The 27,153-nt window shown below is 40.2% G+C and overlaps 1 protein-coding gene across 1 annotated transcript; it reads left to right on the top strand.

Annotated features, from left to right (window-relative positions):
- Positions 1-1,391: 1,391 nt before the first annotated feature.
- Positions 1,392-19,453, top strand: Irak1bp1 (interleukin 1 receptor associated kinase 1 binding protein 1). Its single transcript, XM_051173054.1, has 4 exons — positions 1,392-1,760; positions 9,824-9,889; positions 18,659-18,789; positions 18,889-19,453. The coding sequence occupies exons 1-4, from the start codon at positions 1,449-1,451 to the stop codon at positions 19,157-19,159; spliced, it is 780 nt and encodes a 259-aa protein (XP_051029011.1). The 5' UTR covers positions 1,392-1,448; the 3' UTR covers positions 19,160-19,453.
- The last annotated feature ends 7,700 nt before the right edge of the window (positions 19,454-27,153 follow it).

The following is a 27,153-nucleotide window of genomic DNA, read 5'->3' as shown; positions in this document are numbered from 1 at the left end:
AAATTATAATAGTATATATTCTCATCAGACAATAAACATCAAACTAAGCAATTGCCTGGTGGTGGTAATGGTACACGCCTTTAATCCTGGCACTTGTAGGTCAGCCTGGTCTACAGAGCTAGTTCCAGGACAGGCTGCTACACAAAGAAACCATGTCTCAAACAACAAAAACCTAAACAATTATAGATGATAGATCAGAGGAAGAGATTACCACCTATTCTAGCTGAATTATCAGCCTGTTTTTTTTTTTTGTTTTGTTTTGTTTTGTTTAATTTGAGGAAAAAAATCACAAAGATGGTTGATTTTTTTTCAAGGTTCTATAAGAAACCACTTCCTACATTTTTATTTCTCAAAATTGTCTTCCTCCTGATTCTGGCAATAAAATTCTAGTAAACAGAGCAGCTGTGTTCACAAAGTAGGCCAGGTGTGGTGGTTTTGAATCTCTGCACTCCATGGACAGAGGGAGAAGGGGAGGTGGGAAGGAGAGTGGAAAGAGAAAGGAAAAACGAAATGGGGGGAGGTACAGGAACGGAGAGAAAAGGGACAGGGAGGGGGAGAGGGAGAGGTTGATGGTGGGGTGGGGAAAAATACTATAATGGGAACTCTTGGACAGGAGAAAGTTCAGCTTTTAGTTACAAAGGCTCAGTCAAGAGATGAGGTCAGTCTGTCAAACACGGTTAAGTTCCAGGCCAGTCGGGTAGGTGTCCATACCTGGCCCTGACTCCAAGGGGAGAGGAAGGTGTACTAGACAAGTTCAAGGCATGCCTGTCATTACCCACGCTGAACGTCCGCGCTCAAGACGAGCATTACTCAAGGGAGTTTAGATTCTGAGACTTGACAATCACGGCAATCATTCAAAAGACCGTAGCTACCACCAACGCCATTCCTTATGTTCTGTTTCCCAAGTGCCAGCGGTCTGCAGTTGTGAAAAAAAATAGCATTGTCCTGGAAAAACTGACTCAGGGAACCACATACTCTCCCAACTCTCATTGGCAAAACGTGGTTTTATCCCAAGGGAAATTCTCCCGAATCCAAACAAGTACTTGCGGGTCAGACGATGGGAGCCTGACAAACTAGGAGGCCGACCTGCACCATAAAACCCAGGAAGACGGGGTGGGGGCGGGGATCACACACTCCGGAAACGTGGGCCACCTTGTCCCCTAGCTGACTGGGGGTGGGGGGTGGGGGGCAAGATCACGTGGAAGGCCGGTGCTCACTGGGCGAGCCGTCCAGCAGGCCATGAGACCGCTGTTCTCGACATATACCGACCCAGTCGGCCTACTTCCCGCAGTCGCCCCGCCTCGGCTCGCCGCGGCCCCCACGCTCGGCAGCTCCCCCCCGTTCCATCCCGGCATCCTCTGCGCCGCACTGGGTAGCGGCGCGCCGCAGCCCGGCGTTATTCCCCGCCTGCAAGCGGGCATTGCTATGGCAACGCAGCTGCCCCGGCTATGTCGCTGCAACCCGCCCCTCCGTCGCGGGTGTTCATGGAACTGGTTCCCTGGGCTAACCTGGGCCGGGAAAACAACCCGATCTCGGCCTTAGAGGCGCAGCCCATCGGCAGCCGTCCCCACGCCGCGAAGGCCCACCCCGGAGCCCGCGAGGTCCACGTGAGCGGCGCGGCAGAGGTGTGCGCCAGCCCCGACCGGGCGCAGGTGACCGTGCGGGTGAGCAGCACCAAGGAGGCGGCCGCCGAGGCCAAGAAGAGTGTGTCCCGCCGCCTGGACTACATCACGCAGAGCATCCAGCAGCAGGGTCTGCAGGTGAGCCTGCGGGGACGCGGCGCGGGGAGGGTGACCCTGGAGATTTGGGGAATGCTTTGTTAGCCCTGCATTCATTCCAGGGCGCAGTGGATGCTTGACCCTCCAAAATGATCGCAGTTACTGAACCTGAAATCCCGAATGCAGATTGGGTAGGTTTTTCTCTGGTCATAGTTGCTACAGTGATTTTGTTTTTAAAGCCGAGAGTGATGAAATGTGTTCTTGAAAAGTTGCATGTAAATGCTTGCCTAAGTTGACTGTAGGACCGTAACCCATGCTGGGGTTAGTTTTTATTCTGCCTGCATGTTGAAATTGGCCAGCGAGGAGCTTGCGTCCTCCCAATTAAAGGTTCCGGTGGAGTGGATCTTCAGGGTAATTGCAGATTTAGCACTCGTTTTTGGTTTACAATGATCACCTAACTTTTAGTTTTAACTTTTTTTTTTTTTTAAAGTCAGGATATGTAGGTATCATGGGTGAAATGCTTCTACTTCCTAAAAGTAGAAACATATCACTGAATAGATAGTGCCTTAAGCCTCCTTTAAGGAATGGGGCAGAAACGGAAATAGCCTTACTCATTCCACACAGCAACTCTTGTCAGGCATGTTTTAATATTCCCGTTCCAGATTTAGAGAGATAGAATAATGCTCTGAACTTTAAAGAACGGTATCTGAAACCCTATTCGTGAAACCACAATCGAGGTTGCTTTCAACTTTGCCACACTTCAAAAACTAAGAAGCCACGGACAGCTATCTCAAGGTTATCATTGTACAAAACAGGACCTGAACTGCAGGGACCATAGTTTCCTGGAGTAACATTGATTTGTTCCAAGTGAAAGATAATCTTGCTTCTGTACTAGAAATGTTATACTTTTGAAAACCAGAAAATATCTTTGTTTTGCATTTAAAATTAGAATAATTAAAATGACCTGGGGGGGCTTCCTAAATTATTTTACAGTTTAGAAAAGTTTAAAATGGATTTAAAATGTAAAAAAGAAAAATCTAAGTAACCTGCTGCAGTCCTGTTTGAATAATGTAGTTAGAACATAATCGGAATCCATGTTTCTAACTCCTATATATAAAAAAATAAATAAATACAGTAATTATATTCAAAGTCACTGTTCAAGACAAGGTACAGGAAGACTGTAATCTCCCAAATTGTCTTTGCACAAGGAGGAGTGCACTCATACAGAGAGCTTGTTCAACAGATGGTATAAAAATCACAGTATTTCTCAGGGTAAATTATGGTCTTCACAAAGTCCTTTTGACATTATACATTTTTAAACGCTGAAATATTACCTTATAAATACACACTCCCCTGATTCAAGGCCCCTTTTCAATCTAAACACGTGCTGAAGTGATGGGATCTCACTTTCTCATCTTTTTCCCCTGGCTTCTCTTCCCTCTTAGTGTAGATGACTTCTACTTTAGTAGATCCAGACAAAAATCACATTCTTGGCATTCCTTTCTCCACATTAATCCCTGCTATACAGTTTTCCACTTTTTACTTCAAGTAAAGTGTGTCCATCTATTATAATTCTTACATTTCTCAAAATGACTGGCATTTGAGTAATGTTCATATACATAATGCATATAATGAAAAATGCTTTTAAGCGAGAGAAAAGAATGACACAGTGCATAAATTGTTAGCTCAGTTATTTGTAGATCGTGGATTTATGAATTTGTATGAAGATTTGGCAGTCAGTTTTAGCATTGTTTTAATGGGAAAATGTTGTAAAGTTCTGCATAGTGTTTACTTACCCTGAGAAGCATTTATTAGGCATCCCCTAACACTGTCAAGATTTAAGTGGCACCTAACCTAATGTGGTCTTAACTTCAGGGACTTCTGTAATGAAATATCACGGTCTGAGTAGCACCCAAAAACTTAGTGCTTGTAGCCCTGAGGTTAGTAAGGCTAAGGCACCAACAGCTTTGATTTGGTCTGGTTAAGATTCAGTTCCTGGTACCTAGATGGCACCTTCTCCCTGTGTCCTTCCATGACAGAAGGGACAAGGGACAAGGCATCTCACTGGGGCCTCATCTTACTATGGACACAACTAAGGCTCCGCCCTCATCATCTATTCTCAAAGACCATTTTATACCATCACACCAGTGATTAGGTTTTGATATATGAATGGAGCATAAAAACATTGAAGATGAGAGTGAATCATTGTTTTCTGGTTTATATACCAATTTAGGCTGTAAACTCCCTCAGGCAGGTTGGTAGGCAATAAGATAGATAATGATTGTGTGTGTGTGTGTGAGAGAGAGAGAGAGAGAGAGAGGGAAAGAGAGAGAGAGAGAAGGAGGGAGGGAGGGAGAGGTATGAAGGGCAAAACATTTAGAGACATTAGTTTATCTTTTTCCTCCAAACTTGGCTTATCACCAGCTTCCAAAGGACCAATCACACAAGTAGGTTTAGTTTTTTTTTTCCAGTAAAAGCTTCAAAAAGTAATTATATGTTTCTTTTTTAAAATTTATATATTAATATTATACTAGTTTTTCTTTTTCCCCTTTTATTAAACATAGGTTCTTTCTTATACAGAATACTCTGAATACAGTTTTCCTTCCCTCTACTCCTCCCAGTTCCTCCCCACATCCACTCCCTTTCTGTCTCATTCTTCTAATTCTCATTCTCTGCTTCTAAGAGATAACAACCAAACATTTTTTTTTAAAAATGAAGTATAATAAGATAAAACAAAAAACATCACATCAAAGTTGGACAAACCAAGCCAACAGAAAAAATAAAATAACCCCAAGAGAACGCACAAGAACCAGTGGCCCACTCATTCACACATTCAGGGAAAATAGTAAGCTAAAATCTATAGTACATGCAGGGGACCTCTTGCAGACCTGTGTACACCCTGTGATTGCTGCTTCAGTCTCTGAGTTCACGTGAACTTTGCTCAGTTATTTTAGAAGGTCCTTGTTTTCGTGATGTCCTCCAACCCCTCCTCCCCGCACTGCTCTACACTCTTCCTTAGGGTTTCCTGAGGGGAGGGATTTGATGGAGACAGAGACAGTAAGTTTTGAGTCCTCTACTGCTGGAGTCCCATGCTCAGAATAGAATAGTATGATTCATGGTGCCATGAAAGTATGCATATAGTACTGATTTTACCTTAAGAATTCCAGAAAGACTTCATAAAAGAAGTGACATTCTGTCAAATGTCTTAAGCACTTGCCAGAGGGAAATCATTCCAGTCCCACATCAGAATGCAGCAGGCATGTATGTTAACAGCACTCTGAGTAGCTTGGTGTGGCTGAAACATAGAGGACACTGGGCAGCCTGGGAGAGAATTCGGAGACTAGAGGAAAGAACTCAAGCCTGAACATAGAAGTGTGTGGCTGTACAGCTTTAATTTTCTCACTGGTGCTATGGTACCTGACAAACAACTGAAAGAGGAAGAGTTTATTGTGGTTCACAGTTTCAGAGGGTCTCACACTGGTGGCAGTGAAGGCATGGTGGCAGGAGCATCTAAATTCATGCAGCTATACACATGGCCCTGCGCAGGAAACACAGAATGGGACCAAAAGCAGGGCCAAGCTCTCTCTCTCTCTCTCTCTCTCCCCCCTTGCTCCCTCTCGTGTGTTCATGTGTGTGTGCCTGTGTGCGCGTGTGTGTGCGTGTGCGTCTCCCTCTATCACAATCACACTCCACCTTATTCCTACCTCTAGTGGCCTACTTTCTACCTTGCTAGCCAGGCTCCACCTTCTGAAAGTTCCAGAACCTTCAGTCTAGCACCACAAGCTTGGAAACAAGCACGCTCAAAATGCAAACCTAAGAAGATATTTCAGATTCTAACACGGGTGTCCTCCTGGAGTGTCTCCATATTTATAATTAAGACAGCCACTTACTGTTGATAGGACACATACAAATGCTGTCTCATTATTATTCCTGCTCTATAAAGTTGGTATTTCAGTTGCTGGTTTACAGAAGACAATTCTCAGGACCAGAGTGATTACTGGCAGATAGTTTCCCCACAGCTGAGAGATGACCGGTATTTTTACTTTATACTCTTGGCAGTCGATGATAGAGGTGTCAGGTAGGGAGAGTATAGAAAGTGACGTTAATAATCTCCTTTTATATGCTTACTTGCCCAACACCTGCCATATGTGAATTGATTGCTTGGGTGTAAACATTTCCAAGCTCTGAAACTTCCTGCAAATGGGGTTATGCATTAATATCAGGAAATTAAGGTTTCCTGCCCCACTCTGAATAGTATTCAAGTAAAGGTCCTAAAGAACTGAATTGAGTAACAGGAGTGAACCGGAGACCCAGCTTCTTCACTTGTTGAATGGAATAATTGAGATAGCCTCTGACCTCACTTGCAGAGTTTCTCTGCAGGGTTATTTTGAGCCGTCCCTAATGGTAATTTGCTTCACAACCCAACCCTTTTTGGTTCTCTTCTGTCTTCTTGTTCCCCACAACACACTTTTTTTTTTTTTTTTTTTGAATTATCTTCAAAACAAATTGATCCAAACCTTCTTTCCAAATCTGCTTTTGGTCATACCCAATTAAGATAGGGAAAGTTGGAATAGTTTGGCATTTTTATTGCTTTACATAATTAAAAAGCATGCTGCATATTTATACATGTATATGTGTTTATATATATGAAGGCTTATGAAAAACTTATGAAGATTAGTTTATACCTTCTCTTGGCAGGACGTTATTTTCTTTTGTAATTTCTCAAATTCATTAAGCCCAAAGACATGGTATTTTCCTTTTTAGCTTTTTCCATATATATTTTTAGTCATAATACTTTGCCCATTTTTCCTTGCCTTTTTCTGCATTTTAAGATTGCCAATAACTTATGGCAGTCATATATGTAAAAACAAATCTGCATCTTGGTCATATAACTTACATAGTTTTAAGCTTTCAAAGTTTGACAATTTATTTAGCCAAATTTGTTAACCTTTTTTTGTATGTTTTCTATCTTTAATGTACTGTTTTTCTGGTCCATGGTTCTAATGCAATATGGCCATTAGATGACACATCCTGGAACTTTTAGAGACCCTTAATAGTCCACTAGCTAGTCTATGCTTGGAATTTATTTTGGTAAAATAACAAGGGTTTTATTTTCTGTTAATTAAATAAGAGGCCATGCCTGATATCCTTCATCAGTCATTGTTAACTTTGCAAAGTGGTATCAACTTACCTTCCAAAATAAAAACCACAGTTTTACATAACTGCAAAGTCAGGTTATTTTGTAGCTAATCAGGTTTTACTGGTTAGTCCCCTGTCTTTCCTAGTATCTTCCTAGGTGACTCAAATGCTGCATCCATCCCATTCCTTAAGGCACACAATGGTAAGTCATCCTAAGAGACAGTCACAGTTAGTTATTGCTACCACATTAGAAAAGAATCCTGTGGGCTGGAGATGTAGTTCAGTGATTAAGAGTACCTGTTGCTCTTTGCCAAGGACCTTTGTTCCATTTCTAGTACACATATGGCAGCTCACTGCCCTCTGTAACTCCAGTTCCAGATCGATTGTATGGGCATCATACATATGTGTGATCAAAACACTCATACACATGAATAAATATAGAAGTAGCGCCTGGTGGACAACCTAAACTTTTGTTTGTTGTGGCAAGAGTCATGCTATAGACAAATTAACTTATATTTTCATATCTGCATGTCTGTAGTAAGCAAATGTGGTAGTCCAAAATGGTTGTGGTCTCTCAAGGCTCACTTGAATCACACAGTTGCTGCTCAGGTGTAGGAGCATAACTTATGACATGAGGATTCCATACTGCCTTTTGTTTTTTACATATTCTAAGTCTTTGGTTTTTGCATTCTTAAGAGATTTTGACCCAGATCTAGAGTAAAACATTGGGTTCTTAGGGTGCTCCTGTATTATCCACAGTTTAAATTATTACATCTTTGTAAAACCTTTAAGGCCATGTTCTCCCCTCATTACTGTTCTACTGGAAAGATTTCCTGCCTGCAGAGAACAGGGCATGTTAAATGGGAACATGGAGGTACAATCTGTAATTGTGATAGTAGAAACCTCTCCAGAACAAGTAGAACTTCCCTTTATATTTGTTACTAAGAATATATATTCCAGTACAATTGCTGATTTACAATAGTAAGTATATTCAAAATTTTTCTATACAGTTGTATGGTTTTTACTTTTTAAGTTTCTTCTTATGTAGCTTTTTATGGCGATTGAGACTATTACCCTACTTTTTCATATTACTTAAATATCTATTCTTTTATTGACCATTTTGTTTTACAAGTCTGCCTTTTACATGTATGTAGAAACAAAATTGTAACTTAATAAGGAAAGCTTTGTGAAATAGGCTGGCATGGTAGACTTATCAACCTTAGCACTGCTGACATTTTGAGCTAGATAATTCCCTTCTGTTGGGTTAACCTGTATACCTGTATATTGTAGGTTGTTTAGCAATATTCCTGGCCTCTAACTTATAGTGTAGGCAAAATGTAGTCATTTAGGTGCATATTGGTAAATACCAATCGAGACCAAGAAGCCAGGTGTTTTATTATTCCATTCATATGACATTCAGAAAGACAAACCTACAGAGGCCACTAAGTAAGTGGTTGACTGTAAAGGGGATGCACGGGAGAACCTTGAATGTGGAAGAAAATTCTTCACTGTGCTGGAACAGTTGATACATCACTACAAACATCTGTCAAAACCAAAAGAGCTGTTAAGTCACAAAGAGTGAATATTGACATTTGCAAACTGGGGAGGGAAGGTATCAAACAGGCTGTTTAGACATTAATCCCAGGACAAAATTCAGACTGTGGTAAATGAAGCCAATACTGTTATAAACAAAGGACACCACTGTACTAAAGGGAGTGGGGAAAGGCATGTCCAGTTAAAATAGTGTTTTAACTGGAAGCTGTAAAGGTAAAGATAAAGGTACAGAAACCCATGCTCCTCTGATGAGTAAGTCTGATGAGTTTTCCAGGGTATAGTAATTAGTAGTTCTGAAACTGCTTTGCCTGTATACTGGTGCTGAGCAAATGTGGGAGCAAAGTTTCCTTCTCACTGGGGAAGGGGAAGAATGGAACAGAGTTAGAATGAACACTGATTCTGACCTGGGATCAAGCATCAAAAGATACTGTGCTCTGCACGGCTCCAGGGATTGACCTGAGGTAGAAAGAGAATGAAGAAATGACATACATATGGACAGACAGACTGACTGACTGACTACTGACTGACTGACTGACTCTGCTCTCTGATAGAGAGGCTGCAGCATCCCAGAAACTCGATGTGTTTATTATATGCCGTAGAATGGGGAGGTGGGGTTATTGTATAGAGCCGAACAAGGAGGCAGGTTTAGTTCATCTCAGAGAAGTCTCGAGGGTGTAGTGTGTGTGTGTGTGTGTGTGTGTGTGTGTGTGTGTGTGTGTGTAAAGAGGCCATTTTTTGCATACACTGTCAGCATTGCCATGGGGATGAGCCATTGGGGTCTTTGACATGTCTGTGACCATGTCAAATAACACTCATTCACTCAGCACTTGCTTTCTAGATAGAAGAAGTCCGTGTTTAGCTTCCTTCCATATCTGTGGGAAGGTTCAAGGACAATCATGGTCATTTAAATATATTTGTTGGTTGTGGGATCTTCCTTCCTTCTTTCTATTTTTCCTTTGACTCACAGTTTGAGAAGTACATTGTGGAAATCTACACTATAGTATTATGGGGCCTGCTTCTGTCTTTTGTCTTTTCTATTCATGTACTTTGCATACAACTTGTTTTTAAATCATTACAACAACCATGTGGTGTGTCTGTTGACCTGATTTTATACACATGGAAGCAAAGGCTCAGAAAACACTGAGTAACTTACCCAAAGGTACATGATAGGTACTTTGTCAAGTAAGTTCATACTTTCTATACACGTGAAGTAAATGACTAAAACCGAAGTGAAAACGGGTCATTTCTGTAGGCTTTTGATGGATTTTACTGCAGTTTTAAGGAAGTCTGAAACATCAAGGCAGGCAGTTCATTTTGTAAACTGTGTGTCTTCCTTTTTCAAATTCAGGCTTCTTAATTCTCAGGTAAATAAAAAACAACTGACTTAGTAACTTTGCTACTTTGTGTTTCAGGCAGAAAATGTAACAGTGACAAAGGATATCCGAAGAGTGGAAAATGCATATTACATGGAAGCCGAGGTATGTACTGAGTGATTGAAAGCACTTGACTCTGTGGACACAGCTGCAATTTGGCTTTATTCTTAAACTGAAATTTACCAGAGAAAATGATCCTTATGGTGATGATAAAAGATGATTTTTCTTAAAATCATTCTGATAATATGTATCTGGTGGTGCTTTAAAATAAATTTAATGAGATCTACTTAAGAGAAATGGTGTAACAGGGAAATAGCCTCTAAGTACCACAGACTTTTAGTAATATTATGGGCTGGTGAGCAGGAATCACTACAGAACAGCAATTTTCCTTGGATTAAAAACTACATGAAAAAGCTATAAAGCATTCCATAAAGACACTTTTTAAACAGTCTCTTGTTTCTCAATACAATTTCATGGTCACTGTGATAAATATGGTTTAAATTTTTAAATCGTGCAGTCTTAATCCACATTAAGAAGAAACACACTGTTTTCAGAATGCTCAGTCCTTGATAGCTGAGGTGCTTCTCAGGTGCTGGAGGTCAGGTTTTATATCACAGTGTGTCTAGTAGTGTAAGACTGTTGTTTTTGCCTCTGGTTTCAGATAGATCCTTAGTCCAGCTGCCACTTTGTCATAGGAAAGGAAGATGACTGAGTTAGAGTGGAATCTTGTCTACCAATGAGAGAATCTTTCTCTCTAGAAAGAAAACACCTCCAGAAGCCACCTGTGCTCTCCTGTCAGTGTGTTTGTGCTTCTAGTATTAATATTATGGTTAGATCACTCGGGCTCCTACCTCTGAGAGATGAAGGGTAAGATCAGAGAAGCAGGACAGAATGGACATTGGAAAGGTGACTCCTTGTCCCTAGGATTGGAATTTCACCTTAATTACTTGTGATTGCTCCATCTAAAATATAATTATCTCAAGGAAATTTACAATTACTCGTTGTGAGCTTAGGCATTCATTTGGCATAAATTATTTTGACAGAATGAAGAGTAATCAGGCAAGATTCTAAATTATAGAGGTTTAATGTTAGGAGAACATTGGGTCATTCTAAGGGTTTTGCCTATGAGGAATTCAGGTTGTAATGAGTATAGGAACAGGTAATCCTAGGTAGGGTGATAGATATTTATTTTTGTTTATTTTTTAAGTGGGGTCTCAACATGTAGCTCACACTTGTGCTTTAAGAAAAGCAACACTCGAGAGAAAGACACCATGTAACAGGGTTCAAGCAGAGGGGGTTTTTATTAGAGAAAGAGATCATAAAAAAAGGGGAAAGGGAAGGGGGAAGACCAGCCTCTAGAGACAGGAGCAACAGGAGACAGGAGAAAGGAAAGAGGAAAGAGAGAGAGAGAGAGAGAGAGAGAGAGAGAGAGAGAGAGAGAGAGAGAGATGAGAGGTAGGCAAAGCCCTTCTAAAAGGTAACAGTGAATAGGTGGTGCTCTTAGTTGCTGCAGTTGAGGGCGTATCCTGTCAGAACCCCGAGGACAGGCCGGCACAGACACCTGAATACTAACAACACTAGCCTCAAATTTATGATCTTCCTATGTCAGCTTACTGAGTGCTGGGATTACAGTCTGACACCATCACTCCCAGTTGTACATAGGTTTATTGTTATGAAGACTCACCAAAAGCACAGGGACAGGATTATTCCAGAACTGAACAAGGGGACTTATTATTATTTATAAATGCTCAGCCATTGGCTCAGGCTTATTACTAACTAGCTCTTAAAACTTAAATTAACCCATTTCTGTTCATTTATGTATTCCCACTTGGCTTGTGGCTTTGCCTGTCCTTCAGCATGTCTTACTCCTTCTGTGTCTCCTGGCAACTCCATTGACTCAGCCCTTCATCCCAGCATCCTTAGTTTGGTTGTCCCTCTGTACTTCCTGCCTGGCTACCTGCTAGTCAGTTCTTTATTAACAAATAACATATTCAAAGTGTACAGAAGGATTATGCCACAGCAGATATTAATAAAAATGTACCAACAGGTATATGAAGGGATATTCAGCATCTCTAATTTTCAGAGAAATAGAACGCAGAACTACAATGAATTATAATGTCACACCTGTGTTAAGAGTTGGTTTTCCTGCCAGCCTGGTCCCAAAGCCGTGCCAGCCCCAAATAACACACAAAGAAGCTGTTGGCCAGTTTCTAGTTTCTTATCAGCTAGCTCTGTCTTAAATATTAACTCATTTCTATTAATCTAAGTATTTCCACGTGGTCTTATCTTACCAGAGAGAGGGCACGGACCTCTGTTCTCTCAAGTCTCTACATGTTGATCCCTCCTTACTCCTTCCTCTCCCCTCCTAGTCTCCTAGTCCTGCCTATCTTGCTTTCCTATTGGCCAACAGTGTTTTATTCATTAACCAATACTAAAAACCTATTTACAGAATGACATCTCCCATCACACCTGTTAGTATGGTTATTATCAAAAAAGCAAAACACAATATTAAGTGTGGAGGTGGAGAAGTTAGAATCTTGTACATCGCCCATGGCAGTGTAAAATGGTAAAGTTTGTATAGAAAATAATATGGATTTTTTTCAGTATATTAAACAAACTCCCAGATAATCTAGCAGTTCCACTTATGTGTATACTTCCAAGAGATTTTATACCATCTAGATCTGGAAGAAATACCTATACTCTAGTCTTCACATGCCTTCTCTGCAGGGGATAGGGTCCAGTGCTTGCTTGAAACCACAAACACTGCTAAAGCAAGATACATTGTTTCTACCTAAGTGCCCTGCAGTGTTGTCACACAGTAGCAGAATTGATCTCTCCTTTCACAAGAACTCTTGTTTTCTTCTTATTGTTCTTATGGAAAACAATGCAAAGGAAGAAACAGTGGGTCAGCATCTTTAAAGTACTGAAAAGGACTATGGAGGCTAGAAAGATAGAATTGTTCATTGTATGGGCATCAGGAGCAGAGCTTGGATCCCAGGCCCCACAGACAAAAACTGGGCATGGTAGCTTCCATTTTTCCGAGATTGGGAGAAGGAGACAGGAAAATTTGAGGTTCCCTGACCAACCTATCCAGCTAGTTGGTAAGTTCTAGGTCCAGTGGGAAACCCTGTCTGAAAACATAAGATGAGGAGAGATAGAGGAAGATGCTCAAGGTTAGCCTCTAGCCTCCACAAGTGCATGCACAAGCCTTTGTACCAGACATACATACAGCACCCTTTCCATGTGCACAAGCCACCCAGTCTTCAATTTTAGCTCGAGGGAGAGTGGGTAGGGAAGATTGCAGGTTTCAGTTCAGTCTGAAATACATAACCAGATCCCACCTCAAAAAATAAACCACTAAATAGAAAAGAAACAAACAAACAAAAATAAACAAAAACTAATGGTGAACCAAGAATCCTATGTCAAATAAAAATCCAGAAATAAATGTCAATTAAATTTTTTTTCATAAGCTGAAAGAATTCATTACCTATCAACCTGTTTTTCAGAAATGTTTAGTAATATCATTTGGGCAAAGGAAAATGATATCAGAAAGAAAAAGGCATCTTGGAAATGGGAACTATTTGTCTTAATAGATATATTTCTAAAATAATACTTTAAAAATCTCACTTAAATTATAAGGATGATAAGTAACATGCCATACATAGAAGTTAAACAATAGTAATAATGTCTCAGTCAGGACAGAAAAATATAAAAGTATACTATGTAGGTTCATATATGTATAATATAGCTCTTGTAAGTAGATTATGATAAATTAGATATGTGTCTTATTAATACTAATGTAACAGTACAACTAGTAATCAATATAAAATAGAAGAATAAAAACATAATAAAAAACAGGAATTAAGAAACAGAACAACAGAGGCTAGAGAAATGGCTCAGCAGATAAGGGCATTGGGTATTCTCCCAAAGGACCTGGGTTCAATTCCCAGCACCCACATGTGGCTCACAACTGTCTGTGACTCCAGTTCTAGAGGACTTAACATGTGAATAAGTAATAAAATGAGTCTTTAAAAAGAAAAAAAAAAAGAAACAGAAGAACAGACAAATACAAAATAGTAAGATCATGGCTTATCAATAGTCATGGGAAGTATAAATGGTCTAAATACCTTTTTGTCTGTGTGTGGAACCACAGGTGTATGGGCCCAGGCAGAGGCAGGTGGATCTCTGTGAGTTCCAGGCCAGCCAAAGCTGCATAGTGAGATCCTGTCTTTAGAAAAGAATTTTAGATTATATAGAAAAGGGAACTCCACTTATATGCTGTCTGAGGGAAGCAGACTCTAAATATGAAGGTGTATTGGTTAAAGTAACGAGATGTAGAAAAACACCTTAAATCAAAAGGAAGGTGGAGTAGCAATAATAATATTACATAAAGTAGATTGCAGAGCAAAGCAAATGTTTCCACACAAAGAACAAATCATTCTAATGACAAAGTGGTAGTCAAAAGGATATAAAATGCTTAATCCTCTTCTAATATTACACAAAGCTTCAGAATTCTTAGTGTAAAGATGATGGAACTAGTATGGTTTGAGTTGAAAATTAGCTTACAGGTAGTGGGCCAGCTAGTCTCTCAATGGAAAGGCCAAGAATCTGGTTCAGTCCAGGAGGCTGGATGTCTCAGCTACTTTTCCCAGAGAAGGAGGTCCGAATGCTGTGAGACACTGGACTCACCATTGAGGGTGAGGGCAAGCAGGCAGAGAGCAAAAGCTGCTTTCATCCTGTCCAGCCGCTTGGCTTTTAGTTGATTCCCAGTGCAGTCAAGTTGATAACCAAGATTAGCCAACACAAGAAGAAATCAGTAAAAACAGAGATTTGACTGTCACCAGTTGAACCTGCTTGACATTTTATAGACCACTCATTCCCAAAATAATGCACCCTTACTTTTCACGTGGGTTATGTTCTGGGCCAGTAACCATAAGCACAACTGAAGCAGCCGCAGTACCTTCTCTGGATGTAGTGGAGTTAAGTTAGAGACCAATAGAAATTTCTCTGTATTTGGGTTCTGGACTATATGAAAATGGAGAAAGGGAGCTGAGGGTTGGCCAACATACATGCTGTCACTTCTGCTCTGCTCCTGACTGGACGTCATGGCTGCCTCACAGTTCTGCTTTGATTTCCCCTGAGTGATGGATTGTAACCTAGAATTTTAAGACAAATAAACCCTTCCCTCTCAAAATTGCTTCAGTGAGGGTTTTATTATATCAACAAGATAGAAACTAGGCCTTAGATACACAAGATAATTCATAATAGCCAGGTCTGATTTATCCCAAGCAACCTTTTAGTTGGTTTAACATTTGAAAAAAGTTGATCATTCTGAGTCACCCTGTTAAGTAACCAAAAGAGAAAAGTGACATGTTCATTTTGGTAGATTCATAAAAGGGACTTAATAAAATCTGTCATCAGTTCTTTCTTAATAAAATTCCTAATAAAAATCTTTAATAAAAACAATTCTCTGCAAGCCCAGTATAGCAGCATATAACTTTAATTTTAGCACTAGGGAAACAGAAGCAGGCAGATCTCTGTGAGTTTTGAGTCAGACTGGCCTACATAGTAAGACTGTACTCACTGTGTCAGAATTAATTAATTAATTTGATAAGGGGCAGGTAACATTATAACTTTATGTGCTTAAGACCAGGTATCATATAAAGATGATGGCCACTCTTATGGCTTAACTTTATACTTGAAATTCTAGTCAGTGTAGTTTGGATAAGAGGCAGACAAGAATAAAAATATTCAAACTGAGAAGGAAGAAATAAAACACTCCTTACTCAGGAACAATACTACCATCTATCTAGAAAATGTTATGGGAAAAAATCTATTAGAAGTAATAAACATAATTTTTAAATGTCAAGGGACACAGCTGATAAAATATGCTAAAGACTATAAAACATTTCTGAGAGAAATACCTAAGTAGAGAAATATATCTTGTTTGTGATTTGGAGGAGCTAACATTATTGATACTTGTTCTCCCTAAATTGAGTTATACATAGATTTATTACAATCCTAAATCCTAGCTAGCTTTTTAAAATAGAAACTGGCAAACTGAGTCAAAAATACATTCAGAAGTGCACAATATCTCCAACCACTTTGAAAAGCATCCTTTAGTTATAATATCCTCAAATTGCAAACAAATGTTTCAGACAAACTGTGGTTTTATCCACATAACAGAACACCACTCAGAGTAAAATAATTATGCAAAAGCACAGCTGAAACTGCGTGTGCATTGCACCATGTTAAAGGAGTCTGTCTCCAAAGATGGCATATCCCTGGAAAAGGCAGGTCTGTCAGTCAGGGACAGGTTAGCTAACTGCCAAGAGCCTGGGAGTTGAGGAGCAAGCAGTAGTAAAATTAAATGAGATTTGTGAGGTAATGGGACAGATGTAACTATTTAAAAGGAGGAGGGGGTTCATGGCCCAGGGAAGACTGAGCAGCTCACCCTCCAAGCCCAGGAGCCAGCTGCACAGAATGCTGGGGAGTCTTCAGTCTGACTGGAACAAGCTTTGGTATGGGGAAAGCAACTTGTTTTGTTTCTTCTAAGCACAAGCAAGTTGGGAAAAGCTCTTGACCCCTCTTTGTAACTTTTCAGACTCTGGGACTGTTTTTAAACTGCTATATTTTAAAAACTCTTCCTTACTGCTTAGGTCAAGAAAGTCTTAATTAAAACTGTTCTAAGGAGATTTGACCTTTTTGGACCTGGAATTCTGAATCTCATCTGTCCTGCTCAAGGAAAGCAGAGGGGAAAATAGATGTTGTGGGGCCAGTTCCTGCCTGAGTAAGCCATCAGGAAGCTTATGTTCCCCCAGGAACTTTTTAGTAACAAAGAAAACCAACAAAAAAAATTTAGCTTCTCACTCTTCTCTGAGGCTCAGCCTTCTTTCTGCCTTCTCACAAAAACTGGTATCTGATTTTGACAGAGAAGACTATAAAAGTCTCTGGTCTTGATTCTATTGGGTACATCTCTGCCTCAAACTTCCTGGAGACTGGACAATGTTGGTTCCCTTTTCATAGGTGGGATTCATGCTATGGGGAGTCTGGAAAGAAGGCCCCAAGTTGGTGCAGGGGAGAAGTCTTGTAGGGTTCAAGGTAAAGGATGAGATCTGTCTGTCAGAACAACAGGAAAATGGGTAGCAGACTTTTTTGTACCGCCAGCCCCAAATCATGACACAGAGACCTCGGCCTTAGCTTAGGCTTGTTTTTAACTAGCTCTTATAACTTAAATTAACCCATTTCTCTCAACATATGTGCTGCCATGTAGCTCTTGACTTTTACCTCTCCTGCATGTCCTGCTTCCTCTGTGTCCATCTGGTGACTCCGCCTTTCTTCTTCCCTGTGGCCCCAGAAGTCCCACATAACCTCTTCCTGCCTAGCTATTGGCCATTCAACTCTTTATTAAAATAATCGCAGTGACACATCTTCACACAATGTAAAGGAATATACACAACAGCTTTCATTGTTCAAAAGGAAGGTAGTCCAGAAGGATCCACAGGTAGATTACCTAAACCCATGCATCAGCCGCTAAACAGAGGCCCAGTGTAATGAAGTTTTAGAAGTGCAATATCAGAGCTAGGCTGGCAGCCAGCCCAGATCTGAGGAGGTTAGCCTGGGCACTTCATTGATTGTCTTCAGAGCTAGAGCCATGTCTCAGTGATTAAGAGCACTGGTTGCTCTTCCAGAGGACCCAGTTCAATTCCCAGCACCCACATAGCAGCTAACAAAAGTCTTTGACTCCATTTCCAAAGTATCATAACACATACATGATATATAGCCACACTTGTAGATCAAACTCTGACACACATAAAAATAAGCCAATCTTAAAAGAATGATCTTTGAAAGAACATTGATGATAGATTAAAATGGAGATACTGACTCACTATAAGGGAAAACTTCAGGCTTTGAATTTCAAGTGATCCATTGAATCTTCATTGCCCTGGCTGTTGCTCTGACCGCTATTTACTAAAACCAGATGGAACAATACTCTTCATTGGGTAACATTTATGATTAAGCACGGCTATCCATGCTGTGTAAGGTCAGCTCCTCTTCATCCCTCCTGTTCCTGTAGAACCTGTACATACTCATTTTAACAGTTTAAGACTGTGAAAGGCCCTGTAACTGAAGAGTTAGTCTTCCAGTAAAAACTTAAAAGACTACAGCTTTCCAGTTTTGCTGAAGTGAGACTGCTGCTCCATATTTAAAGATGGATACTTCTGCCTGTGGTAAGAAGTGGAAGGGGACACATCCCTCAGTGTATCAGCAAAGGGGACAGACTTACTACCGATCAGAAACCTAACTGGAAAATTAGACTAAGAAGTCGGAATGGTATCAGGGTTAGAAAATGAGTCAAATAATGAAGTGTAATTTCAGAAGAAGTAAAAATGATTTTTAAAATGTCTTTAAACATACAAGCAAATATTAGATAATTTTAAATTTCATAATCACAAGTCTTTAATAAGAAAATAATATAGCTGTAAGCATTAAATGTTTTTTTCCCCCCTAATGTGGTATATTTGTTATCTGTTACTAAAAAAAAAAAAAAAAAAAAAAACCCTATAATCTGGCTTAACTTCTCCCTCCCTCCTTTCCCCCTCCCTCTTTTCCTCCTTATCTCCCTCACTTCCTTCCTCTGTTTTTATTTGTTTGAGATAGGATCTTCCTGTGTAGCCTTGGCTGACCTGAAACTTGCTTTGTTGTTCAGGCTGGTCTTGAACTCACTGAGATGTACTTGACTGTCTCCCAAGTGCTGAGATTAAAGGCATGCACACCACACCAGCTTGGCTTTACTTTTTATACTCGGATGTAGACAAAATTTTAAAACTGCATGAGGCATAAAAATAATTTCAAATATCATTTCACTTACAGGTCTGCATTACCTTTACTGAATTTGGAAAAATGCAAAATATTTGTAACTTCCTGGTTGAAAAGCTCGATAGCTCTGTTGTCATCAGCCCACCTGAGTTCTATCACACTCCTGGTTCTATTGAAAATCTTCGGTAAGTTAAGCACATCTCTAAATTATTCATTTAGTAATAAAACTATTAAGTGTGGCAGCTTTTTTAATGTCACACTAATCTTTACTTTCAACCTCTAAGACGGCAAGCCTGTCTTGTTGCTGTTGAGAATGCATGGCGCAAAGCTCAAGAAGTCTGTGACCTCGTTGGCCAAACTCTGGGAAAACCTTTGCTAATCAAAGAAGAAGAAACAAAAGAATGGGAAGGCCAATTTGATGATCAACAGTTATCCAGATTCCCAGGGTCATTAACTGTACAACAAAAAATCAAAAGTGCAACAATACATGCATCTTCAAAAGTGTTCATTACTTTTGAGGTAAAAGGGAAAGAGAAGAAAAAAAAGCATCTTTAAAATTCCAACTAAAGCATACTGTATTTGTATTTTCAAATCTGTTTTTATACATTTTATAGTGCTTATTTCTGTGCTGAACATACATGTTTTATGGTATATTGATGCTGTATAAAATCTGCCACTTTTTGAACACAATCCCACATAATACTTATGCTCACTTTCTAGTTTCCAAAACACTCTGAGAAAGACTGTGAGGAATAAATGTATTAAGATGCACTTTTGTATACGGACAGTTTATACATTGAAAATAAAATAACAAAAAACCAGCTGATGTTGAATTTTTACTTCCAAAAACAGTTATGTCTTGCTTTTATTTGCATAGTTATACAGAAATAGAGATTCTGAGCTGCATATCACACCAAAAAAAGTTTATGTTTTATTTAAAAAAATGTTTCCCATGTCATCACGGTTTATATCTTTGTGCTTTTAAAAAATTTTCATACAATATATTTTGATTATATTCCTTACCCTCCCCTAACTCCTCCCACATTCCCCCAACATCCACCCAACTTTATATTCTTTCTTTTAAAACACCAAAATCAAAACAAGCCAAAGCATACATACACACACACACACAAATGGATTCTGATTTTATTGGCTGGCTACTCCTGATCATGAGGCTTGCCCTGAATATACCCACTTTCATATACTTCCCAGCAACTACCAATTGCAATTAGCTTCTTGGTTATGGGTGGGACTCTGTGCCCATTACCCTTTCCCTGTGCTGGGATTGTCTGACTTACAATTGTTCAAGCCTTGTACATACTGTCACAGTCTCTGTAAGTTCATATATGTATCCACCTTGTGTCTGAAGAAGTAATTTCCTGAGACTAATCCAACACCTCTGTTTTTACAACCTTTCTGCCTTTTATTCTGAATAGATTCCCCAAGCCTTGGAGAAGGCGTTTGATGATGACCTCCATTTAAGGCTGATCAGAGCCTCCTGGCAGCCCTCCTGTCCCTACCTCCCATTTTGTCATAGGCATGCTATGGTTACAGATGAAGACTAAAGGTATAAAGTTGTTTTTCAGCTGATAGCAATCTAACTCTGATTGATGTGTGACAAGACTTTTCCTGGTGAAACACACATGTGTAGTCACTCCAGATAGAGAGCCCATGGTTGACCCAAGTATGGATACCACCAAAATACAATTGGTGAACCAGTGAATTTTATAGGCATCATTCACAGGAATACAAGTGAGGGGCAAAGGTGAAGAAATGACTCAGAGCCCAGTGAAGCATGAGTGACAGCTCACAAAGCTGGGGACTTGGAGCCACCACATGGTCTGCAGGAAGCTTGACAGGGTGCAGAGTGTACTTTCCAGGTCCCTCAGTTGGTCTAAACCTCTTTCAGGTAGCTCTTCTCGTTTCTGCTTCCTCCAGGCAGCTCTTGTGGTCTCAAGCATCTTTGAACTTGGCTTGAGAGTGACCCTAAAGTCAGTAAATCTGGTCAGTTTCAGAGACTTCCTTTCTGAAGCTATCTTGAGTTGTTTACCTTTTGTCTTAAAGAGTTTACCTGCAGGGCTGGACAGCTTGGTGGTTATGAGCACTGACTGCACTTCTGGAGGATCAGGGTTCAATTCTCAGCACCCACAAGGTGGCTCACAATCTTCTGTAACTCCAGTTCCATGGGACCTTCTGCCCTCTTCTGGCTTCTAGGCCCAATGCATGTACATGGTGCACAGACACATCAAAAACAAAAGCCAGTCACAAATTTTAAATTGAGTATGGTGGTACACATCTTTAGTCTCAGCAGCTGGGAGGCAGGAGCAGGCTGATCTCTGTGAGTTCAAGGTAAGTTTGGTCCACACAGTATAGCCAGAACTATAGAGAGACCCTGTTTCAAAAAACAAAAACATTTACCTGCAGGATAGACTATTTCAGTCTGGAAGGAAACTGCTCAACAACACTGACAAAACTGGTCTCATGATGAATGATGTGTAAGGGTCTGAATTCTAAAGCTAGAACAAACCTCTCCTGGCCCTATTCCTGATAGAATGCTTTCTTATGAGCCCCCTTTTAAAAAGGCACAAAAAGCAGAGCATGACAATGGGTAGCTAAAAGGCAAAAGATTGGTTTTCTAAGTATAATAAACAAGAGCCACTATAATATATACTATATGTATATATGTAAGATATAGTAAAGTATTACATAAGGATTATTTATAGTAATTACTGATAAAAATTACGAGTTCACTTAGTCACAAGTACAAGTCTATTGAAGTTATAATTTAGCTTATTTGATGACTTCTCTGATGTGAGTTAGTTTGAGCTGAATATAAGTAAATAAGAGCTGGAAAATAATGTGTAATTCAAGATATAGTCCCTGATAACTTCATAAAAATTACTGTGGCCTTCTCTGGAATGTAGATCAAAGAAATCCCATTTCAGTCAGGTGGTTTTTGGTGGGCTTTTTTTTTTTTTTTTTTTTTCTTCTTCTTCGCAAGAATTCGATACTGGAACACAAAGCATGAATTGTAAGGTCAAAACACAATACATTTCCTACAATGTAATTTTGATGGAAGGTGAATGGTTCTCTATTTGTACTAGAAAAAAAGTTTAGTTAAAAATAATTTCGATACTTTTGAAAGACAAAAAAGTAAAGTTAATGAAGGACTAACCTGGAAACCAATATCTGTTCCTTGGAATTTGCTAATTTCCTCTCACAAGGCCCTGAGATAACCAGATACCAAGAATTCACACTGCCCCTCTTTTCTTGTGAGTCAGCAGGTGGTGAATAGAGTCCTTAGGAAATAAAGAGATAGCTGCAACTCCGGTTTGCCCAGACAAAATTAATTAGCACACCCTGAGGCCCTAAGGTCTGTTGACCCTAGTAGCAGACCATCGGCCTCAAAGGATCACCTACTCAATGGACAGAGGGTCCCACCCCCTCCCTAAGCTTGTGGGTTTGCCTTTAAAAACACCTGTGCCCGGGGGAGGGGGCTTCTCTGTAGCCTGCGTGCTGGAGGAGCCTGTTTGCACAAACATTTCCGGTTCATGAAAGCCTCTTGCGTGTTGCAGCAACTGGACTGGACATTGAGTTCTTGGGGATACCGACCGAAATTGGGAGACTCCTCATTCTGAGAGTCTTACTCTTTTCTACTCTTAACTTAATGTAGCCTAAGTTAACTCAAAATGTTTGGGTATGTTAAATGTTAGTGACTAATCCACATCTGATGTTTTTTCTCAGGGACAGATAATAGACATCTGTCAAGAAGAAAAAATACTCGCTTCTTTAGATTTACTTATTCATGTGTTCGGATGTATGTGTTTGGGTGCCTTCAGAAGCCAGAAGAGAGCATTGATCTCCCTAGAACTAGAGTTGCAAATGCCCAGTGTGGATGCTGAGAACTAAACTCCAGCTCCTTGAAAGAGCAGCAACAAGCACTCCTGACTGCTGAGGCATCTCTCCATCACTACGAAATATTCTCCACAACTTTTTAATTAGAAGGATACTCATTCCACTCTTCTGTCCACAGTCAGTATTTGTCCCAGGAGATTTCCACCCAGCTGCCAGATACTATTCAGGGGTCAACCCCAGAGCCCACTCACCTCCCTGATCTCTGTGGTCCTACAAAACTGAACAGCCCTTGCTGACCATGGAGAAAGAGGCACTTGTCTCTTCATCAACAAAGAAAAGAATGTTACTAGGTAAACCAATCTAACCAGGTAGAACGATGAGATTAGACATCTGTAGGCTGTCATGCAGAACCCAGCCCCTGGGAGTTGGCTCGAATTAAGGGCTCTCAACTGTTGCACTCTGAGGCTCATGTCTCTCCTCTGCCTCCAGATCTCCACACATCTCTTCAGATTTTTTTTTCTTTTTCAGGAAGGAATTAACAAGCTGACCCGACGCTCAGTAAAACAGATACCTCTAACAGTATACCCTCGACTCTCCTACCATAGCCTTTCTGCTTGAGAGCCCCTGCTTTGGACCAGCAGCAGTCCAAGCCCCATCTTTTCCAACATCCCTACTCAGCAGGAGGCAGCTTAAAAGGACTCCCTACTGTCACCTTCACCTCTTATTATCAATAAAAGGCTGGAACATTAGGTCCCAAATCAGGCCCCAAAGTGGTAGTGCTGATGGCAAGTACCTGGCTTTCACCTGAAATTGTGAACAGAAAGCTAAAGCCTCTTCTCAGAAGTCCCTAGAGGCTGAATGAATGCTGTAACAGCAAAGGCCCGAACCTCCGCTTCCTTAAAAGTCCCCAGGCCAACCTCCTAGCTGTCCCAGCTTCTGTGCAGCCTCCCATTGCCATCTACTCATAAAACCCAATAAGCTTTTGAAGCTGGATACTGCCCTCCATGGTGGAAGGCAACGGGACAGTGTGGGAGTGGAGGGGTGGAGAGGTTGCGGGGAGGAAGGGCCGGTGCTCTTTCCCTCCATGGAGAGTGGCAGTGTCTGGGGTTTTGTTTTGCATCTGCTTACACCAACCAATCACTCCCATCCCATATGCCATTTGTAGATGATTGCCAGTTTCACATTAAAACCAACAGTTTTTAATCAAAGTAATCCAAGGTGGGGTAAGAGTAAGCAAGTCCGAGTGTTATTGGCAACAATGGGTATTAGGTTTGTTAGGGTTTCACATACACCGTATAATTGATGGGAAATAGGGAAGCAAAGGAGAACTTTTATATCGTATGATGTGAAAAGCTGGGGAGGCAGGGAATGTGCTAAACTGATCCTGAAACAAGCTAATGTTCCCAGAATTAAAGAAATCTTCCAACTGGCATGTGGCTTCCCATCTAGTGCAGCAGATGGGGGTGTGGGGTGTCCTTCAAAACATAAGTGTCCTTTAGGCATAAGATCCTATTACCTATCCTCTTTGACAATTTGGAACAGGAAATGGGAAAATAGTTCCAGCATTTCATAGACATCCATTTTATCCTCATCAGATTAATTGCAACATAATTACTTTCTGTCCCTCCCTCGGTTCCTCATGCTGGACAGTTTTTCAGTGTCAAAAAAAAAAAAAAAAAAAAAAAAAAAAAAGAAAAAAGAAAGAAAGAAAAAAAAAAAAAAAAAACAACAACAAAAACTGGTCAGATACTGTACTTTACTCTCAAACAACAGGTGTGCCTACCCGGTTTCCTCAACCTCCAAGTGAATGACCTGCAGAGCTTGGACCCTCTCGCCCAGACTCAGGAAAGGCGACACTCCAAATCACTCACGGGAAGTGGTCTTGATGTAAAAGCATGAGGTCTTTTATATTCCAAGTGCACTGGGGTCCACAGTCATACGCCACGCAGGGGTAGAGGACTGAGGACCCTGAGTACAGAATTGAGACAGCTTGTATAGGGTTACAACAAAGCCCGCACATCTTAAACCAATCATCTCACAGCTTCCAGAGCCCAAGCTCGGTGCGGACCAATCACTTTAAACTATCCAAGCCCGTGCTTCTATAGCCCTGGAGGTCTGCATTTGTGTGGGCTCCTCGGTGGGGTGACAAATGGCAGGTTAGGTCACTGGGGTGGGGGTTTCACAAGCGTTTACAAAGTCTGGTAAGTGGCAAGGAGTGTGACCTTTCGCCTATTTACTGGCTGAGTGCAGGGTCTGAAATTTAAGGTATTTAGGGCTTTTCTAAACTTCTAGCTTCCTGTGGTTAGGCTGTATTTCTCCATCCTTTCACAAGGAAGTGACTCCCAGATGCAACTGCAAAAGGTTTTTATTGCTAAGAACCAAACCGGCTGGGACCTTACTCTAGCTTAAGAGTAAGATACCTGCTTACAATTGGGAAGCGTTTTCAAAAAGGAAAAGGGAAAGGGAGGCTTGATGCTGCTAGTCTCAGTTCAAGGCTTCCAAGGTTATAGACATTTCATAGAGTACAAAGTTTCTTTGCAAGGTCATCAAGGATCAAAGTGAATAGTAACTGTCATTGGTCATTTGTTTAGACAAGACTGATTAGCACACCTGCAAGGTTAGGGTTTTTTCTTTTTCTACCCCCTTCCCCCACGAAGGCTCAGTGACCTTGTTTTTAAGATAATGGGGCAGGGAGGATGTTAACACAGCTGGTGGTGGGCTCCTTTATCTCCTGGGCTCTGGTCCCATACTCTGCAGACAGGGAGTTATCTTCTCTCTAGTTTTCCCTTCTTGCCATAAACCCTAATTTATACCTCTTAGTTATTAATTTTCCATCACATAGGGGACATTAATAACTTCATAGCTGAATGCTGGTTTCTACAGAACCAGAAAAAGGAACAACATGGTATTGATTCCAGATGCCTGTCCATTTGTGCTGTGTTTCCATATTGTCTTTAATGAGCATGCTATTTCTCCAAAGTTCATCTTTCTCAAGAACATCTAAGCAAGGAGTTCAACTAAGTGGTAGAGTACTTACCTAACACATGAGTTCCTGGTCTGGGAAAAACAGACAAAAAAACCTATAGTTATGTGAAAGCATATATTACTTTGTGTAAACTACTGTGACAGTGTGTTAGAACTGTCTGTTACAAGCATATTGTATCAGCAATAAGTGTGTCTGCCCTGTACCTCCTGTTGCCACTGAAGATAACACACACTTGTGCTCACCAGCAGGCAAGACATAAACGTTTGCCCAGAATAAAAGATGTTTTTGAAGTCTTCATGTAGCTACTGCAAGACAGAATCTAATAAATTTCATTAACTTACAACTTTTAATAAACATGCTTAAATCCAGTTTGTTTCAATTGGAATTAATTCCAAACCTTATTTAGAAAACTGTATTTGTATTTGGTAGTAATAATGAATGTATAGCACATACACAGTTATATGTTTTTCCTTCCACTGAATAAATTATATGTATGTATTACAGTTCCATCTTATAACAATTAGTGCAGTGATTCAAATAAATCAACTCTAGCCTAAGAAAGGAAAAAAAACATCAGAAGCATTTTTTAAATTTATGCTAAATTAATCCTGTAAAGTTCAAGGTAGTACATTCCAAATGGAGCAGGGAGTGAAGTATAACTAATTCAGAGTTGAATGTCAACCAAATCATATAAAAAATCATTCTTAATCTATCAAATACCACCCTACCTCAATATCTGCAAAACAGATTTCTTCATCCCCATTGCTCCCATTCCTAAAATGATATATTCAGTGATAGATTCACATGACTTGCAACATGGTACCCATTTCTAAAGTAGTAGGTTAAGTGATATAGATTCATATGATTTGAATATGAATAGTCAATTTTAATATACAGGTAAAATTTTTTAACAGGAATTTCTTTGCACACCACAAGATCAGTATGTATTTGAAGAATGACTCTATTGGTTTCATTATAAATTTTTGAAAAGTCACAAAATTCCAAATGTTACTCCTCTCATTGTAGTCATTTAAATATTCCTTTAATATTTAAGAACAAATAGAGTTGAATCTACTCCTGATTATTTTATCTACATTAGGTACTTTGCTAGTCTATATTGACTCTTTCTAAAAATTATTTTATTTCATGAGCATTGGTGTTTTGCCTGCATGTGTGTCTGTGTGAAAGTGTTGGGTCCTCTGAAACTGGAGTTACAGACAGTTGTGAGCTGCCATGTGGGTGCTGGGAACTGAACCCAAGTCTTCGGAAGAAGCAGCCAGTGTTCTTAACTGCTGGGCCATCTCTCCAGTCCCCTATATTGACTCAAACAGTATACAGCTCTTATACTGTTTGCAGATGATGCAGTAAACACTACAGCAACCACACAACTGACAACACCTGTAGCTAGCTCTGAGATGATTCCCTGCCAACAGGATTGTAGAAGTGCCCAGGCACAGGGCCCAGAGTCACTTCTCACTCTGGAAGGATCAGATAGATAGGTAGGAACTAGGAATATTAACATTTTTTGAAACACAATAGTTACTATTATAGGTCTTATGATAGCACTTTCAGAAATCTGGATGGAAGTCAGGCAGTATTTTCAATGCAGTTTCCTGCTTATAAGACTGTTGGTTCTTATATTTGAATATCCATAGACCAATGGATGATAAGACTAGAAAAAACCATGAACAAGCTTAAAGAATTATTA

This window comes from Phodopus roborovskii, unplaced genomic scaffold, assembly GCF_943737965.1.
Source record: "Phodopus roborovskii unplaced genomic scaffold, PHOROB, whole genome shotgun sequence".
NCBI lineage: Eukaryota > Metazoa > Chordata > Mammalia > Rodentia > Cricetidae > Phodopus > Phodopus roborovskii.
Note: the sequence above shows the minus strand (reverse complement) of the source record. Positions and strands in the feature narration are given on the sequence as shown.

Bases quoted from the DNA above. Each gene is read 5' to 3' on its own strand.
- Irak1bp1 (XM_051173054.1), top strand. From the start codon at position 1,449: ATGTCGCTGCAACCCGCCCCTCCGTCGCGGGTGTTCATGGAACTGGTT. The intron at 1,761-9,823 runs GTGAGCCTGCGG...TTTGTGTTTCAG, and splicing joins TCCAGCAGCAGGGTCTGCAG to GCAGAAAATGTAACAGTGAC. The intron at 18,790-18,888 runs GTAAGTTAAGCA...TCAACCTCTAAG, and splicing joins GGTTCTATTGAAAATCTTCG to ACGGCAAGCCTGTCTTGTTG.